Source organism: Pelodiscus sinensis, chromosome 14 (genome assembly GCF_052426305.1).
Source record: "Pelodiscus sinensis isolate ZL-2025 chromosome 14, ASM5242630v1, whole genome shotgun sequence".
NCBI classification, from domain to species: Eukaryota; Metazoa; Chordata; order Testudines; family Trionychidae; genus Pelodiscus; species Pelodiscus sinensis.
In genome coordinates, this window is record NC_143065.1 from 45,454,557 (window position 1) to 45,471,077 (window position 16,521).

Here is a 16,521-nt window from a genome sequence, read left to right on the forward strand (position 1 = left end):
AGCTAGTTCGGATTAGGCTTCCTATCCGAACTAGCTGTACGCGTCGTGGAACGCCTCGTGGAAAATCTGTGCACTTCCAGGTCTAGTTCAGGAGCTGTGTGGCTTAGCACATTGTCCACATACTGTTGTATTACAGCTGGGCAAAACACACATGGGTTTTATTGTAAATCTTATGCAACTAGGAGTGTCTGCTAAGAATGCTTGGAACTACAGCAGCATGAAAAATTAATCCCCTTTCACCCCGAGATTGAGCTACATTTTTGAAGAAGGCAGTAGAAAAACACCCACCGTGCAGCTGTCCATGGGTAAATGGAAAACTTTAGTTTGCAAATGTTGGAAGCCTTTTCAGTTTCCAGTCACAAAATCCATCTCCCACTTCCTTCTGCCAAGGGTGTGCAGAGATGTTTGGTTTCTCCCATTGATTTGCTGGATGGGATCTTACATTCAGCCTTGAGCATTGCCCTCACATGAAAACCCACCATTTCTCACTGACTTTCAGAACTATGATCTGGCTGTCATGCTCAGCTCCTAGTCGATAAGAGCGGGAGCAGATTTGCTGAAATAGGGATAAGGCTGCCAGGGAGACAAGAGAGCCAGCAAGTATCTGGGAAAGCTGGTTGCTCCCATGCCCTGTCTCTGCCCCACCCTTCTGAGTCCAAGAGCTATGCAGACTGTCATCTCAGCCACATTAACTGCTCCATCATCAGATAGAACTCCTCCAAACACTTCGGGAGAAAATTGGATGAGAGCTATGCAAGGCAGCTAGTTTCATTACTGCCTTGGAAGCAAACTAGGAAAGAGATCTCATGGCAGGAGTCCCAAGTGGCAGGAGCACAAAGGCAGCAGGCAGCTACTTTATATTGAAGCAAGATGTCCAGGGGTAATCAAAGTTGCTTGTGCTCATGCCACAGCAAATGCCAGGAGATGCACGTGTGTTTCCTTTTGTTCAGACCTCATCTGCCAAGGATCGAATGACCTTTATTATGATTGCCCAGAGCCGTAAGAATAGCCGTTAATTATCTCATTCACTCCTACCAGTGAGCATCTGTTCTGGACACAGTTTGTTCGGTATCAACTAAATGGAAACAGTGCATTGCCATGACCTCTGGCCTCGTGCGGATTCTAGTGACTTCCCTGGCTGCCGGTCTGGGCCCAGGCTTGCTCAGATTCTCAGCTGCCTAACCCAGGCTGTGATTTCTCAGGGGTGAGGGAGTGTCATTCAGATCTGGGGAAGGGGCGGGGGCGGACCCCATCAGGAGAGAGGGCAGGGTTTGTGGCAGAGACCGATACTGCAGGTGCTGGTTTTTGCTGCGGGGAAGTCAGGTTGTGTCGAAATCTTAAACTAATCCAGAGTCCTTGGCTTTCCATTAGTTAGGTATTGGGGGGGGGGGGCTTTCTTTTCTTTAACCTCTTCACCTGAGTCCACAGCTGTACGTACAGGGCCTGTCCAAACTCAATCTGTACATGAGCCATGGAAAAAGATGGTTTCCATGGGTCAAATTACTCTACGTGTATATGTAACTCTGTGGTGGAGTTTCTGCTCTGGGCACCTATTAGTTAAAAAACCATTTTTTTTTAGTCCGAAAGCTAATTAGGATCTAGTACCAAATGTATCAACAAATAGCAGCAGGAGGGAAAGACCTGCTGTGGCCTATGGGCTAAACTTAGCAGCTGGGATCTATCAGCATTATTACTTTGCACGGGAATCCAAACATGTTGGATAATGAGCAGTGTGCACATGCAAATCTTTGTCGATCGCTGTACCAAACACTCCGTTCCCTAACGGCCATCATCAGCTTCTGAGTCCCTCTCCCTGATTCTGTCCGATTCTGCCACCTGCTTTTTCATAGGCCCTTTTTCTTGCTGGCATTGATTCAATTCAGGTGGGTAGAAGAGCTGTGTATCAGCTCCCCTAGAGCTGATGGGGATGGCCAGCCGTGCCTATTCATAACATGGAAAGGAAAGGGCTACTTAGAACAGAGGCGAGGAACCTTTTTCAGGTTGGGGAGCCACTGGCCCAGTCAGGGGCCGCGCACAAGAGAGAAGTGAAGAGAGAAGCCCCTGACGGAGAAGGAAAAAGACCCTCCTCATATTCCCCTTGCACCCCAGAGTTTAAGGGGGCCCCAGGCTAGTACATTTTGTGTGCTCCAGCCCCATGGTGGAGAGCAGGAAGGCTGGAGTGCCAGTGCAGGCTCCCCAGTGCGGGGGGATCCCTGAGCCTCGGGGGCCGGATCCAGGCAAGCCAGGGGCGGCATCCAGCCCCCAGACCTGAGGTTCCCCACCCCTGGCTTAGAACATGCTAAGCACTGAGAATAGCTTTCAGAATTGGAAATGAGCTGAGGAAGCAGGCTCAGATCTGCTTTGGGGCGGAAGGTTGAATCAGAGCTGGTGGTCTCCGCCACGCTGAGAGCAAGGATTTCAGCCCCAGAGGGCAGAAACTGGAACAGGAATTGTCTCTGGTTTCGTCTGTAAAGTGCCTGGCACATTTCAAGGGCTTTCAAGCTCAGAGATTTGCATGGCTCTCCCTGGCAGCCGGAACTAGCACTCCAGTTGCAAAGGGAATGTTTCCCCCAGAGTTTACCTTTTCTGTCCCTCTTAGTCTCTCTTGGAAGGGTAAAATTATTAGAGACCCTCCCTGATGCCAGTCTATAGAGCTTGGGAGTGAGAGCAATGGGCCACTCCTGCCCTTAGTAACACCGCAGTGGGTCGCACTCAGGAAGGGGCACGTTTTATTCTGTTGTTATTTTCACACTATTTTTGTTTAATTTTTCCCCCACGATGTTCGTTTCCGATAGTTTATCTAGTGTAAAAGCCCACTGCACTAGGTGCTGGACTTACGCACAGAGATAACCATCCCCCGGGATGATTCACAGTGTAGAATGATTATCCCCATGTTCCAGATGTTTTACAGGGCTTGAGTCTCCACTGCCCTGTGCCATGGGTAACCATGGACACTGGTGCAAAGCAAGTGCACAGTAGAGATACTTCTACACTGTAGCCTTCTTCCACAAAAGCTTATGCAAATGAAGCGCGGAGTGGAATATCGCCGCACTTCGTTTGCATAATTAATTAGCCGCCGCTTTTGCACAAGAGGCTTTTGTGCAAAAAGGAGCTGTGTAGACGGCTCCTTTTTGCACAAAACCCCCCTCTTGCACAAGAGCTGTTCTTCCGCATTTTTTCAGTGTAGACATAGCCTCGGTGTGCAATTTCCTACGCTAGTTTGGTGGCCTTTAGAACTCAATCTGCCCATAGTCTGGGCAGCGGCAGATTTAGGGCAGGGTGAGCGGGGCGGCTGCCCTGGGCCCTGCACTTCCCGAGGCCCCATGCATGCACCGTGGCCCCACGGCAGATGCGCCGTGTCAAAAGAGGGGCCCCACGGCACTGCCCTGGGCCCCGCGGCACTCTCATCCACCCCTGAGTCTGGGCTTCTTGGGATCCAATGCTGAATCTCTTCAGCATCTGTGTGTGTTTGGATTGTGGGGTGGGAGGTTTGAGTCTATCTCCTGTGCAAGTGTGCAACACAGTGTACAGATGCTCTTGCTGTTTGTGGTGTTACTCTAAAAAAGGAGGAAGGTGGAATCACAACACACATACTGTTTTCCGGTTTTAGTCCCTTCCTCTACCTGAGGCTATTTACAGTGTGCGGTGTTCCACTTGGTACTAATTAGCAATTAAGGAGAGTATTAATGCAGGCTGTCTGCAGTGGGGTCAGGCTCTAGGGGCTACCCCCCTCCAACTGTCCCACTCCAACACTCTTCCCCCCGCCCCACAACCTGCAGACTGCCCCCTCCTCCAGCAGGTCCCCCCCAGTGTCCTGCAGGCTTTCCATAAGGAGAGCAGGCTCCGGGTTTGGGGCAGGGCAGCTACTCACCTGGTCTGGCAGGCAAAAGGGGTTTTTGCGCAAAATGGCCCCATCTACACTGTGTTTTTTTCCGCAAAAACCTCTTCCACAAAAAGGATTGGAAGAGAATATGCAAATGAGAGCATAAGAAATGCTAATGAGTGCTTCCTTTGCATTTCCTCTTCCGCAAAAACCTGACAGTGTAGACGGAGCCCCAGTGCCCTGGCCTAAACTAGTTTTCACAGGAAATTGCCAATCCCAACATCAAATAGCCACAAGAGGGTCCCCATCAAGAGGTAAGCTATTGAGATGTAAAAATTAATCGAGTAGTGCTCTTTAGATGGAAATTTCATTCCCTAATTGGAACAGTCAATTTTTCATATCACAGGGTGAACATCTTGTGTTGTTTGTATTGACGTGACCGTGCTTGTTGACCAAGGCCCCTGGAAGATTCCCCCATCGTCACCTACAATAACGTCTGCGCAAAGAACTCTTTAAAACCTCCATCTCAGTGGGCCACCCTGCCCAGTGCAACGCATTAGAAAGCTGAAAGAACCTCTCTGTTTATCTTCGGCTTTGCCTCGCACCAGTATGAATGCATAAGGAGCTTTAGTGTTCCCAAGGCTCATCCTAAAAGGAATCTCACTTGTGACAATGATCGAGCTCCTTTGCTGGCCAGTTCAATAGCTCTGTAAAGGAGCCTCTCTTGAAACCCTTTGATGAGGAAGCCTTTCAATGAGGAAGTGAGACCTAATCTGAGCCACAAAATATTAACCCTTCCTTAACTATTTCAAAACGTACCAAAGGCATTTTTCTGCTCCATTTTGTGGCATTTTTAGGAGAGAAGAGATGAAACTGTAGGGACAGGCATTGCTATAGCCCCTGGCTAATCCACTGCCCAGATTTTTGTATATAACTCAATCCTAGAAAATGTGGGGAAAGGTAGAAGGGCTTTTGCAATGAAAAATAGATATTGTATCCCCAAAGTGGCAGAGATCAAATCTGTGTTCTGAGCGACACCTGAGGGCAATTATCTATTAAAATAGCTTTCAAAAGATAAAGAAAAAACCCAAGAAGGTTGGCCAGTAATGTGATCACAGAACAAATCCAGCAACCGCTGGACATTTCCTCCAACTGGGAGACACGGTCATGCTCCCCAAAGCACTTTTCTCCATCCCTGTTTCTCACCTTTCCCCCCGCCCCAAAGTTTTAAGAAATCAAGCTTTACCCCAGTGGTTTTCAAAGTTTTTTTTCTCATGAGCCACTTGAGGAAAATTGCTGCTGCACAAGACCCAACAAAATTTGAGTGAGGACTCCAGAGTGGGCCTGAGGATGAGAGCTTTGGGGTGCACAGAGCACTTTGCCCTGTCCCCACTCCTCATTTAAGGGCTGGTCCTGCTGCCAGCTGCTTCTGGGGCACAGCTGCTTTAGCACCCCCACTGCTCACCTGCTCCTGCTGAAATTCCACCCCCCAGTCCTGGGTCATGAGCCATAGTTTACAAACCGCTGATTTACACAAGGCTTACAAAAGTGGTGAATTCAGCCAACTTTAATGACCATTTCCCCCTCCTGTAAAGCAACCCTGCATCCGGTAGGCCAGCTGTGTGTACAACTCCTGTTGACATCAGGCCAGTGAGATGAGTACATGCCACCAATAGCGAAGGCCTAAATATCACCATCCCCTTTAACCTTTATATTGTAAAAAATGTTGCTTATGCAAAATAGCTGCCCAGGAAGATTTATTTGTTGCAATCAGATTATGATGATTTGCTCATTTTGGAATTGAGGCAACTTGCCAGAGTTTTGAGACTCCTTTAGTGCATGTATTTAAATTGGTTTCATATTTTGGGTAGGAAGCCACAGGGTTGCATGAAGGGACTCATTTAACCATAGTTGGCTCTTTGTCCCCCTATTGTTCGTAGAGAATGAAGCGAAAGAAAGGGCATTCATTTTTCATGAGTTTGAGAAAAGTCCTTCAGTTCTGGCGCTGCCTCAGCTCTTGGGAAAAGAGAAATTCTCTCTGTCATTAGATCCACCGACTCTGCAAAATGGATAATCCCTCTTGACCTCTCCAAAGGCAAAGGCATGATCCCCCTTTGTCTGCAGCTCTCTCAGTCAGACACTTAGGAAGTGTTGGAGGGAGGCTGCGTAACTGGACCGTGCTTCAGTTCAGCACTAGCTGTGGAATGGGACAGCAGTCACCTCTGACCTGGTGAAGTCATCCCTTGCCCAGATGGGATCAGAGCTTATGCACTCCCAATGAAAACACTGTTCTCTTGGGGCTCCCAGTGTGTGACATCCTGCCCGCCCATCTCCCGCTAGTTCTACGCTGAAGGGAGAAAACGCTGGTTGTCAAGGGCTGAGTCTTTTAATGTGTAACCCAGCTTAAAAGCATACTTAGTGATCTGTGTTTACAATAGTACCTCTGTTTAACCCTTTGATGGCTTCCCCTCTCTCAGCTATACACTGTCTGCAATTTTACTGCTGCCCGTTCTCCCTCCAAATGAGCATCTCCAGAAAAGAAAGGGTAAAGCTGTGTGAACGCCGAGGTTACCAAATAAAATAAAAAGGTTACTTGTTCGGTTGTGGGAAGTCAGGATTCAGCGTGGAGTGGCAAGAGCCAGAGCTCCTGAGCTGTACAACATCAGAGCCAAGGTTCGGATGGTCGATGTATTTACGTGCAGCCATTGCTGACCCGGTGCTATGAGTTTTGTATGGTCAAAGGACCATGTGATTTATTGGGTCAAAGGACCATGTGGAGAATGGTCCCTTCTCAGGGAGAAGAAGGGGAAAACCGGAATAAATGTGAAAGGGATTCAGAGTAGAGGAAAAGAAAGAAAGTGGCCACGCTAGGCCTCTGCCACATTTAAAGGGCTAGTCCCCAGAAAGGCTTGCTGGGAATAAAGTTCCTCTGTAACAGGCCAATCCCAGAAGAAGGGAGTTAGAAGACCAGGTCACCGAGCAAGGAGCTCTGGGGAAAAGCTTCATCTTCGTTGTCTCTGTGTGGGGTGAAATCATGAATGGACTTCCCTGAAATAGCGTGCTTCAACTGCTTATCATAATTACCGAGGAAAGCTGGTCCATTTGACACTCCACAGGCTAGCCTAGATGCACCCATCTAGTAGCCAAAGACAACAGCACGAGAGCCAGGCCGGTCCCATGGGTAGGGCCCACCAGTCATCCCGTTACACTCTGGGAGGGTGAGCTAACTACTCTGCATCATAAAGGCTCCCCCGGATCCTCTCCTGGAAACCCCACCCGGCTGGGGCTTGCTTTCCCAAGGGGGCGGCCATGGCTTTGAGAACACTCAGTACCTTTCGTCCTTTGCAGGACTGGACCCCTAGTGAAAACCAAAATGCATTGGGGATAAGCTGTCTGAAAGCTGTGTAACCTGCAGCAGGGCTCTCTGCCTTTCTCTGTCTGAGCCTTCCTCCCCCGCCCGCCTAAGCCGCAAGGACAGGTGTTCTGCATGTAAAAGCTGGGCTGACACTAGTGGGGAGCAAGCAGAGCAGTTAGCCAGGACCTCACAAGCTAAGTTGCTCGAGCTTCCGCTTCAGTCATGGGTGGCTGAGCTCAGGTCCTGGGACATCAACCCTGCACTGTAGGGTTTCTGCTCTCTCTGCTGGGCCCCAATGAGTCCAATGCTGGCAGCCCCCCTGAAACCTGCTTGCGGCCCCGCAGGGAGCCCAGACCCCTGGCTGAGAACTGCTCATCTACAACCCCTGAATTCCCAGAGTCACTTGTAGAGGCAGCGTTCTAATGACTGCTCTGGAGACGTTACCCAACAGCGTGAAAACCCTGATTGTAAACCATCAGCCAGCAGTTCTAACTGGTCTGTGCATTTCATAATTTTCATTTCTCCCTTACGCTTAAATGTAATTCTTTGAGCAGTGAGTTCTAAAATGCCGAGCCTGTCCTGGCTGGAGTCATTATCCCTGTGGGAATTGCTGCTCCTGAACGTGGCTGGCACGTCCCTGCAGCCCCTGAGAGAGGCAAAGCAGGGGGTCTCCATATGCTGCCCTTGCCTGCAAACACTGCTCCTGCAGCTCCCATTGATCAGTAATGAGGAACCGAGGCCAGTAGAAGCTGTGGGCTCTGCCTGTAGATGAGGGGCAGCACATGGCGCCATGGAGTACCAGCTGCTCTCAGGAGTGGTGCAGGGCCAGGGCAGGAATAAACTGCCTCAACCCCACTGCTCCACCACCCGGAAGGCGTCTCAGTTACACGGTGCCCAGCCAGAACCTGCTTCCTGAACCCCTGTTACAGCCCTGAACCTCCTCTTGCACCCAACCTCCTGCCCCAGACGTGAGTCCCCCTGCACCCAACCTCCTTTCCAGAGCTTGCACCCTGAAACCCAACCTCAACGCTAATCCCCCACCCTAGGCTAAAGCCAGAGCCCTTCCCACTCTTAGACCCAAGACCAGAGCCTGCACCCCAATCCCTACCACAGCCTGGTGACAGTGAGTGAGGGCGGGGGAAGGAGCAGGAAGTAGTGAGCAGGGTTAGGCCTCGGAGAAGGGGCTGAGCAGGGGCAGGGCCTCAGAGAAGGGGCCGGGAAGGAGGTGGGGCAAGGGTATTTGGGTCTGAGGTAGATCTTACATTGCACTTCAATTGAAAAAGTGATACCACTGATGTAGATGGCATCATGAGCTTTCATGGGCACAACCCACTTGCTTCGGCATTAGAAAAACCCATCACAATTTTACTAGCACATAGGTCAGAAAAGTGATAGAAATGTAGCCGTGTTAGTCTGGGGTAGCTGAAGCAAAATGCAGGATAATGTAGCACTTTAAAGACTAACAAGATGGTTTATTAGATGATGAGCTTTCGTGGGCCAGACCCACTTTTTGATCTGAGGAAATGGGTCTGGCCCACGAAAGCTCATCATCTAATAAACCATCTTGTTAGTCTTTAAAGTGCTACATAGTCCTGTATAGGTCAGAAAATGTGTTACATGGGATGGATAGATGCATCTGCACAAATAAATGTATATGTATACATATTTATTTTCATATATGTTATATATTATCTATATCTATTGTATTAGTACACACACAATACATACATATATAACATTTTCTGTGATAAAGTTTTTACAGCTTATCTTAGTATGAAAATAGAGTATGGGCAGCCCTGTAAGAGGCAGTAGACTGAGATAATACTTTTTAAAGTCAGAACTGATGCTCGGAAAAATCACAAAGGCCAGAGGTCAGAAGCTTAATTCTCTGGTTTTTGCCAACTCAGCTCCACGCTAAACTTTTCCTTGTTTTTACAAAACTTGTACTAGGAAGCTTTTTTCCCCCTCCAGCATAAAAGTAAATGCCTATGCTGAATGACAGCAGTTTAAATGAAATTTAAAGCAACTTTAATACCAACTTGAAACAACAAAACAAAATTAAGGTGGTGTTTTCCGTTCTTAGCATGTCAGTATAGCTTTCTTTAGCCTGGCTTTTTTTTTAAGCAATTGCTTGTGGACTAAATTTTGGAGTAAATTTTTTAAAATTTGGGATTTGCATCCAGATCATCAGTTAGGAGCCTAAATAAATAAATGAAAAGGCTTAACTGAAAGCAGTCTTAAAATCAGATGGCACCCTATCTAGAAACTCTAGAAATTGGGTGTCTGTTTGAAAGTCGTCATCTTCAAAAACTCTGTGCCGTAAACAAGCAAATGCTGCACTGGCACAGCTCAGATGACGTTGCATTGCTACATCAATATCTGCCTTGGATGAAAGATAACTTCCAAGATAGAGAAAATGATCGGCATTCTCCCATGTCTCTCCATTGATTTTAATAGATGGGGCATATGGTATCTCACTTGGAGAGGGCTGATGGAGCACTTTTGTCTTCTTGATGTTGAGGGTGAGACCCAGGCATGCATAAGCATCAGCAAATACAGTCAAGATAGCCTGAAGATCTTTGTCAGAGTGGGCAAAAGCTGCATTGTCATCAGCTGAACTGAAGTTCCACAATAGATGTGGTAGAAATCTTACTCTTAGCTTTCAGTCTCCTGAGCTTAATCAGTTTTCCATCCATTCTGTAGACGATTTCAACACCAGCTGAGAGCTTCCTAGCAATTAGGTCGAAAATGACGGCAAGAAAGACTGTGAACATGGTTAGGGCGATGGTACGGCCCAGTCTGACCCGTTTGTACTTTGAAAGGTTCATTCTTGGAGCCAGGGCTGCTCAGAACAGTCACTTCCATGTTCTCATGAAGCAACTTTAGGAAATCGATATGTTATCAGGACGGCTGACCTTCGAAAGACCAGTCCAAAGGGCAGGCACTGAATGTCACCACACGCTGACATGTCATCTGGCAGAGAGCAGAACCGTCCCGTCCATAGGACGGTTTGGGGCAGCTCCACAGGTCCCGCGCTATGGGGGGCTCTGTGATAGCCACCACAGTCATCCTATGGATGAGACTTGGGGGTTCACAGGCATCTGGGGGATTACTGTGGGCCTGGTGCAGGGCAGCAGCAGCCTGCTGTGCCCCTCCCCACCGCCCTCTCCCAGCCCTGTGTGCTCTGCTTCACCGCCGCCATGCTGAACTGGAACAGCTGCCTGGGAGGACAGCAGGGCAGAATGGAGCAGGCTGCCATGAGTGTGAGGCAGGGGTGATTCCTGCTGCTGCCCCGCACAACCCCGGATTGCATTCTTCTGGGAGGGGGCTTCCAGTAAGCAGGTGGAGCAGGGGTGGGAAGGGGCATGGCGGCTAGAGCAGGGGTGGGACTTGGGGGAAAGGGCGGAGTGGTGTGGGGCCTGTTGTGGGGGTTGCCCTGGGCCCTGCACCTAGGGCACTGTGCAGAGGTTTCCCCAGGCCCCGTGTCCCCCTAGAGCCGGCCTTGGTAGCCAGGCACAGGCCACGTAGGTGATAGATTGAAAGCAGCCCCTCAGTTCTGCCAGGACATTATAGCGCCACCCTTGCTACTCTACCAATATAGCAATATAGCCCTTGCATGGTGATGGGAATGGGGGTGGTGGACAGCCCGGGGTGTGCTGAAAACGTAGGCAAGAGCCACTCCCCACCTGTTTCTCGGGGTGTAGAAATCACAGTCAGATTTCTCAGGAAGGTCCGTTCACACACACTGAGGCAGCATTCCTGAAAACCTCAGCCTGGGCTGGCTTCCACAGTCTCCCACCCGCCAGGCAGTGATGCTAGTACCGCTCGGCTTTCAAGGAGTTTGGATGGATTCCACGGCTCTGCTGACTGGGCTGGAAATTGTAACCATGCAAAGCAGCCAGCCTATGGTGAACAGGGGCTCCCTTTAAGTCGATGCCCTGAGGGGAGGGATAGGAGAGGTAGGTGTTTAAACAGCTTTTCACCAGCGAGCCAGCAAAATGAATTAACAGACAATGCCTGGCATTGAGGGGCTTAGTCTATTGTAAACAGGTTTTTTCAAGCCACAAAGAATTACTGCCAAGCAGGACTAATTGCAGGAGAGCGAGAGAGAGGAAAGATCCCCACTGAAATAGGAAATGCACTTTAACAAGCAGCTAGGCTGGGATGCCAAGTGTGGAATCTGAAATGGGCACAACAGTCCATATTGCACAGTCTTCTTTCCATTAACTACCACTGATCAAATTCTCTCTCCTGGAAAGTGGGGCATTGGCCTTTCTCTACAAAAACCGTTTTACCCTTGGGTGGAGGCCACATGAATTAACGATTAGTGGTCTGTGTTCCTCCAACTCAGTACCAAATAGCCTCATTTTACTGTCGCAGGCTGTGTAAATAACAAGCAGACTTGTGTTCAGTAATCAGACCTCTTCTGAGTTTATCAGACTTGTCCAGGTGTCTAATTCTACGGGAGGTAGGTCAGTTACTCATGGAGTTCTTTAGGGATCAATCTTAGCACCGATCTTATTTAACATTTTTATTACTTACCCTTGGCACAAAAAGTGGGTGTGCGCTAACAAAATCTGCAGATGATACAAAGTTGGGAAGTATTACCAATATGGAGGAGGACCAGAATATCACGAGAAGACCTGGAGGACCTCGTAAAGTGGATGAATAGAAATGGGATGAAATGTAATATTGCAAAGTCCGGCAATAAGGGATTATCAAGAAGAATATTTTCTATAAGCAATGGGTATGTCAGTCAGAAGAACAAAGGATGGGTCTTGGGTCACTTAAGGTTTAAACTAGTGTCAATGGTGGCTTCTCTGAATCTTGAAGTCTTCAGTTTTTCAGGAATTCAGTTTTTCTTCACACAACATACAGTCAACCTGTGGAACTCCTTGCCAGATGATGTTGGGAAGACCAGGACTTGAATAGGGTTCAAAAAAAGAACTAGATAAATTCATGGAGGATAGATCCATCGATATTTATTAGCCAGGATGGGTAGGTATAAAATGGAAATCGCAAGCAGACAGCTGTTAGTCCCTTTGTTTAGTTTTAACTCTGGAAGATGCTCGGATATAAAGGTGATGAATCTGGTGTAAGATCCTGAACAGAGAGAACCAGAGTGATAACTGGGTTTACAATCAGAATCTTATGGATACGGAGGGTGGGAGTGGGGAGGGGGACTCTGCAGATGTCTTTTCTCGTCCTGGAATTGCCTAGACTGCCTGTGTCATCTTGGACAAATTACCTAATTTTCCTGCCTCAAAGTCTCCATTTGTCAAGTGGGGAGAGAATCATAGAATAGAATCATAGAATCATAGAATATTAGAACTGGAAGGGACCTTGAGAGGTCAAGTCCAATCCCCTGCCCTCACGGCAGGACCTAGCACCATCTAGACCATCCCTGACAGGTGTCTGTCTAACCTGCTCTTAAATATCTCCAGTGATAAAGATTCCACAACCCCCCTAGGCAATTTATTCCAGGGTGTAACCATCCTGACAGGAAGTTTTTCCTAACGTCCAACCTCAACCTTCCTTGCTGCAGTTTAAGTCCATTGCTTCTTGTCCTGTCCTCAGAGGCCAAAGAGAACAATCTTTCTCCCTCCTCCTTGTAACATCCTTTTAGGTACTTGAAGACTGCTATATGAGAACTACTTAGAGACTGTGGTGATGAGCACCCCAGAAAAACCAACAACTCAGTAACAGAATCTTCACTACCTATGGCCTCACACTAGGGACAGACAGGGCATGCTGGTTCTGAGATGATGGATTGTTGACAACATTCGGATGGCCATTTGAAACACAATCCAATGGTGTAAAGCATCAGAGGGGTAACCGTGTTAGTCTGAATCTGCAAAAGCGGCGAGGAGTCCTGTGGCACTTTATAGACTAACTGAAGTGTAGGAGCATAAGTTTTCGTGGGCAAAGACCCACTTCGTCAGATGCATGGAACTTCTTAGTAACTCTGCCACTCTGTACCTCAGATATTCCCAAACTATTAGTTTTAATTCCATCCACTGACACTGGAAAGGGATTAATTGATGTTGTTTTGGGTTGTGAGTGTCATTTCCCGCAGGCGTCGTGCAAACATCCAAAGAACAAAACACAATTCTGGCTCACAGAGAACCTGAGCTCTGGGAAATATTACTCAGCATGCATATTTTTGTACATCAGTTGTATGGGGAGGAAGAGTCCTGTCCTGCTAGAGAGATAACACGCAAAGTTACATATCTCAGCACAGGGCGGAGCTGACTGACTCAGACCTGGATCAAGATGCCCGTGAGCCTATTTCCTTACGCAAGCAGCCCGGGAGGCACAAAACCCAATGGCACTTTGTATTCTGTCAGCCGAATACAGATTTTGTTCAAAGCTTGTATTAACAGTCATGTTATTTCTGTGTCCCCCTTCTGTCTCCTGCAGCCTTCATCTGTGAGCGGGACCGCCTCACATTCAGTTTTTGTCAAACCCTAAGGATTCTGGGAAGATGCCACCTTCCAACTGTCAATGTGCAATGCTGCCGAACCTGCCGCCAGCATGGCCACAGTGCTCGGGATCGTGGGAATGAACGTGCCTCCAGGAGGTGAAACCATTTAAGTCGAAGGACCCTTTATGGGAAAGGGGAAAATAGAGCTTTAGAAGCTTTAAGAGAACGTACATCATGCAGTGAGCAAAAGGAATCCCATGAAACTAGGTTTTGCCACATGGTCTGTTCATATTGCAATACAGAATGTTGCTACAGGTTCCTACACTGGGGATTTTGTATGGTGCTCTTTAAAAAAACAGGGATTTCTTTTTTTAAAAAACTACAGTACGTGGTGCTCAAATGATCAGTCTGAAACTCAGCACCTGACTTTCACTAGACAGCACCGAAAGCCCTACTAGTTACCATGGAGAAATGTGCTGTTTCTTAGCAAGTAGATGAAAACAGATACAATTTTCCGTATCTCGTGTTACGCCTAATGGCAAACAATCTACAAGAGAACATTTTAGGAAACAGAAACGTAAAATAGCAAACATTTTTGGGAGCTCTCTCTAAAAGGTTTATGGTGCTATCATGTGACATTTTTGGCTTTTGGTTGGTGTTGGCAGGCCAACACAAAACTCTTGACCAAGTGACTTTGTATTATTAATAATAATTATTATTTTATATACATGAGCATCTACCATTCCAAACAGTGTAGCTTTTGTTTCTTCTTTTTTTTTTCTTCCTTTTTTCCTTTTTTTCTTCAGGGACACAAAGCTGGCAACCCCCTTTTATAATTTACATAAAAATGTTTACAAATTTACGTTAGTGCTACATAATGTAAGAAACCGAAACAGATCAGAGTGAGCAAGGAAGAAAAACACCTGCACTAGTCATTATCACCAAGGGGATTAGGACACTGCCCAGGTATTCCTTACCCTTTTGATGCTGAATCTGATTTTCTGTGTAAAAGTGATTGAACCTCTGAGCATGTTTTGAAGGAAGGTAGAGGGGTGAGGACATCCAAATCCATGAATGAAGAGATAAATTTACATTGGAGGGAAAATGTCATTGCCTCAGCATATAATTTGCAAAGAAGCCATTCATGAACAATGTATTAAAACACAGCATCTACTGCTATTTTACTTTCTCCACATTATTCCTCTGGAAGGCACGAATGACAAATGGGATTGTTAAAGGCACAATTGGATTCATGCATGTGATTACAACACTTTGTATACGTTTGGTGGTTAGTTAAGATTTTTTCTTTGTTTCTACAAATTTAAAAATCTTCCTTCTGCTTATTTAGCTTGACTTTTGATAAAGTTAGTTGATTCTTTTAACTAGGCTGTCTAATATTGTACAAGGAAAGGGTACCTCATTAGCAAGGCAGACATTGTTCTAATCTGTCAGTGGTCCAACACTGACTGTATGTTAATCCCTCTACACTAGTGGTCATGTAGCTGCAGACAACGTATCTTAAATTGCATTTCTGCATCGTCCACATGGTGGGAGGCCAATGAGAGCAAATACTCCCATTGGCTTCCTGTACTCCTCGTGAGGAGCAGGAGTACCAGCGCCAAAGGAGGCACCCTCTGAGTTTGATTTAGTGGGTCTATACTAGACCTGCTAAATTAAACCCCAGAAAATTGACCATGTCAGTGTCGATCTTCTGTGTAGTGTAGACATGCCCCCAGTGTATTAGGAAGGACTTATTATCCTGGTTCCTAGAACAAGGTCCAAAACATATTGATAAAACTTAATTTGTATGTTACTCTTTAGGATACAAGGAAAGACCAAATAATTGGAGATAATGAATAAAATCCTACTTGCACTAAAGTAAATGAGATTTTGCCATTGATTTTAATTGAAGTAGGATTGAACCCCATATCACTTAAATGATATTACAATTGTACAGTCCAGAATAAGTAACCCTTTTTTTTAGTGCCATCTTCTTTTGTACTGTGTGAAGCCACTTTCACTACAATTGCCAAGAGGACAAGGGAATTCCTGTGCATAATTTGTATGTAAACTGCAGCCCATCACTTTACCAGCTGCATTTTGTTTCTTTCCAAGCAGATGTAAATGTTTTATATTTAAAGAGATTGTGTACGTTCCTGTTTGATTTCCCAGCTATAGCGCCATCCCTCCCATGCAACATTTTGCTGCATTCATCAGGGCTCTAAGATTTTACTAAGAAATAGTTTCCATGTTCGTTGGTTTTTAAATGGCTGTAGCTCAAAAGTATGTTAATTTAAACTGTTGCCAAAGGAAATGTAATGTTTGCAGATTTCTCTGTTTGCTCTCTATTCTAATAATTTTTCATTAGAAACCCCATAGAGAAAGTTTATGCACCATGATAGCGCTAGTTACCTAGCAACAGCCCTCTGATCTGTAGCAAAAAATAACAAATCAGGACACTTCTGAAACTCCTTTGAGGCTGCCCATAGAAATGATTATTAATTTTGTGATTAAAATATAAAGCAGATATGTGCCCATTTGTGGTAAAAATATTCAAATGTCCAAGTGGCTTAGGACTCTCTTTAACTTCAAAGTAACTTAAGTGCTTTCACACATTTTATCCTGGTTCCAGACAGCTTATTTTCCAAGATGGTCCAAATTTCAGAGAGACTCAGGGTGTCCAAAACACAGATGACTAACGTTTGGCTCATTTGCTAATTTTGATACTTTGAAGAGCGTAAGCACCTTACTTGGAATCTAGATGGTCACACTCCAACAGAATTATGGAAATTCTTCTTTAACAATAGGTGCATTTCTATATATCCGAAGGTGAAAGGAAGGTTTGATGTCAGTTGTGACTGGTTCGGGTAATCAAGATGCCATGAAACTTATATTTGTAAGTTGCTGATGATGAAAAGA

At 46.5% G+C, this 16,521-nt stretch overlaps 1 protein-coding gene across 2 annotated transcripts in view; it reads left to right on the plus strand.

Annotated features, from left to right (window-relative positions):
• Positions 1-16,129, plus strand: part of ADAMTS7 (ADAM metallopeptidase with thrombospondin type 1 motif 7) — a 152,340-nt gene extending 136,211 nt beyond the window's left edge. For both annotated transcript variants that reach the window (XM_075896802.2, XM_075896804.2), the window contains one exon: positions 13,599-16,129. In XM_075896802.2, coding sequence (XP_075752917.2) covers positions 13,599-13,762 — 164 coding nt within the window. In that variant the 3' untranslated portion in view covers positions 13,763-16,129. The remainder of the gene's footprint in view (positions 1-13,598) is intronic.
• The last annotated feature ends 392 nt before the right edge of the window (positions 16,130-16,521 follow it).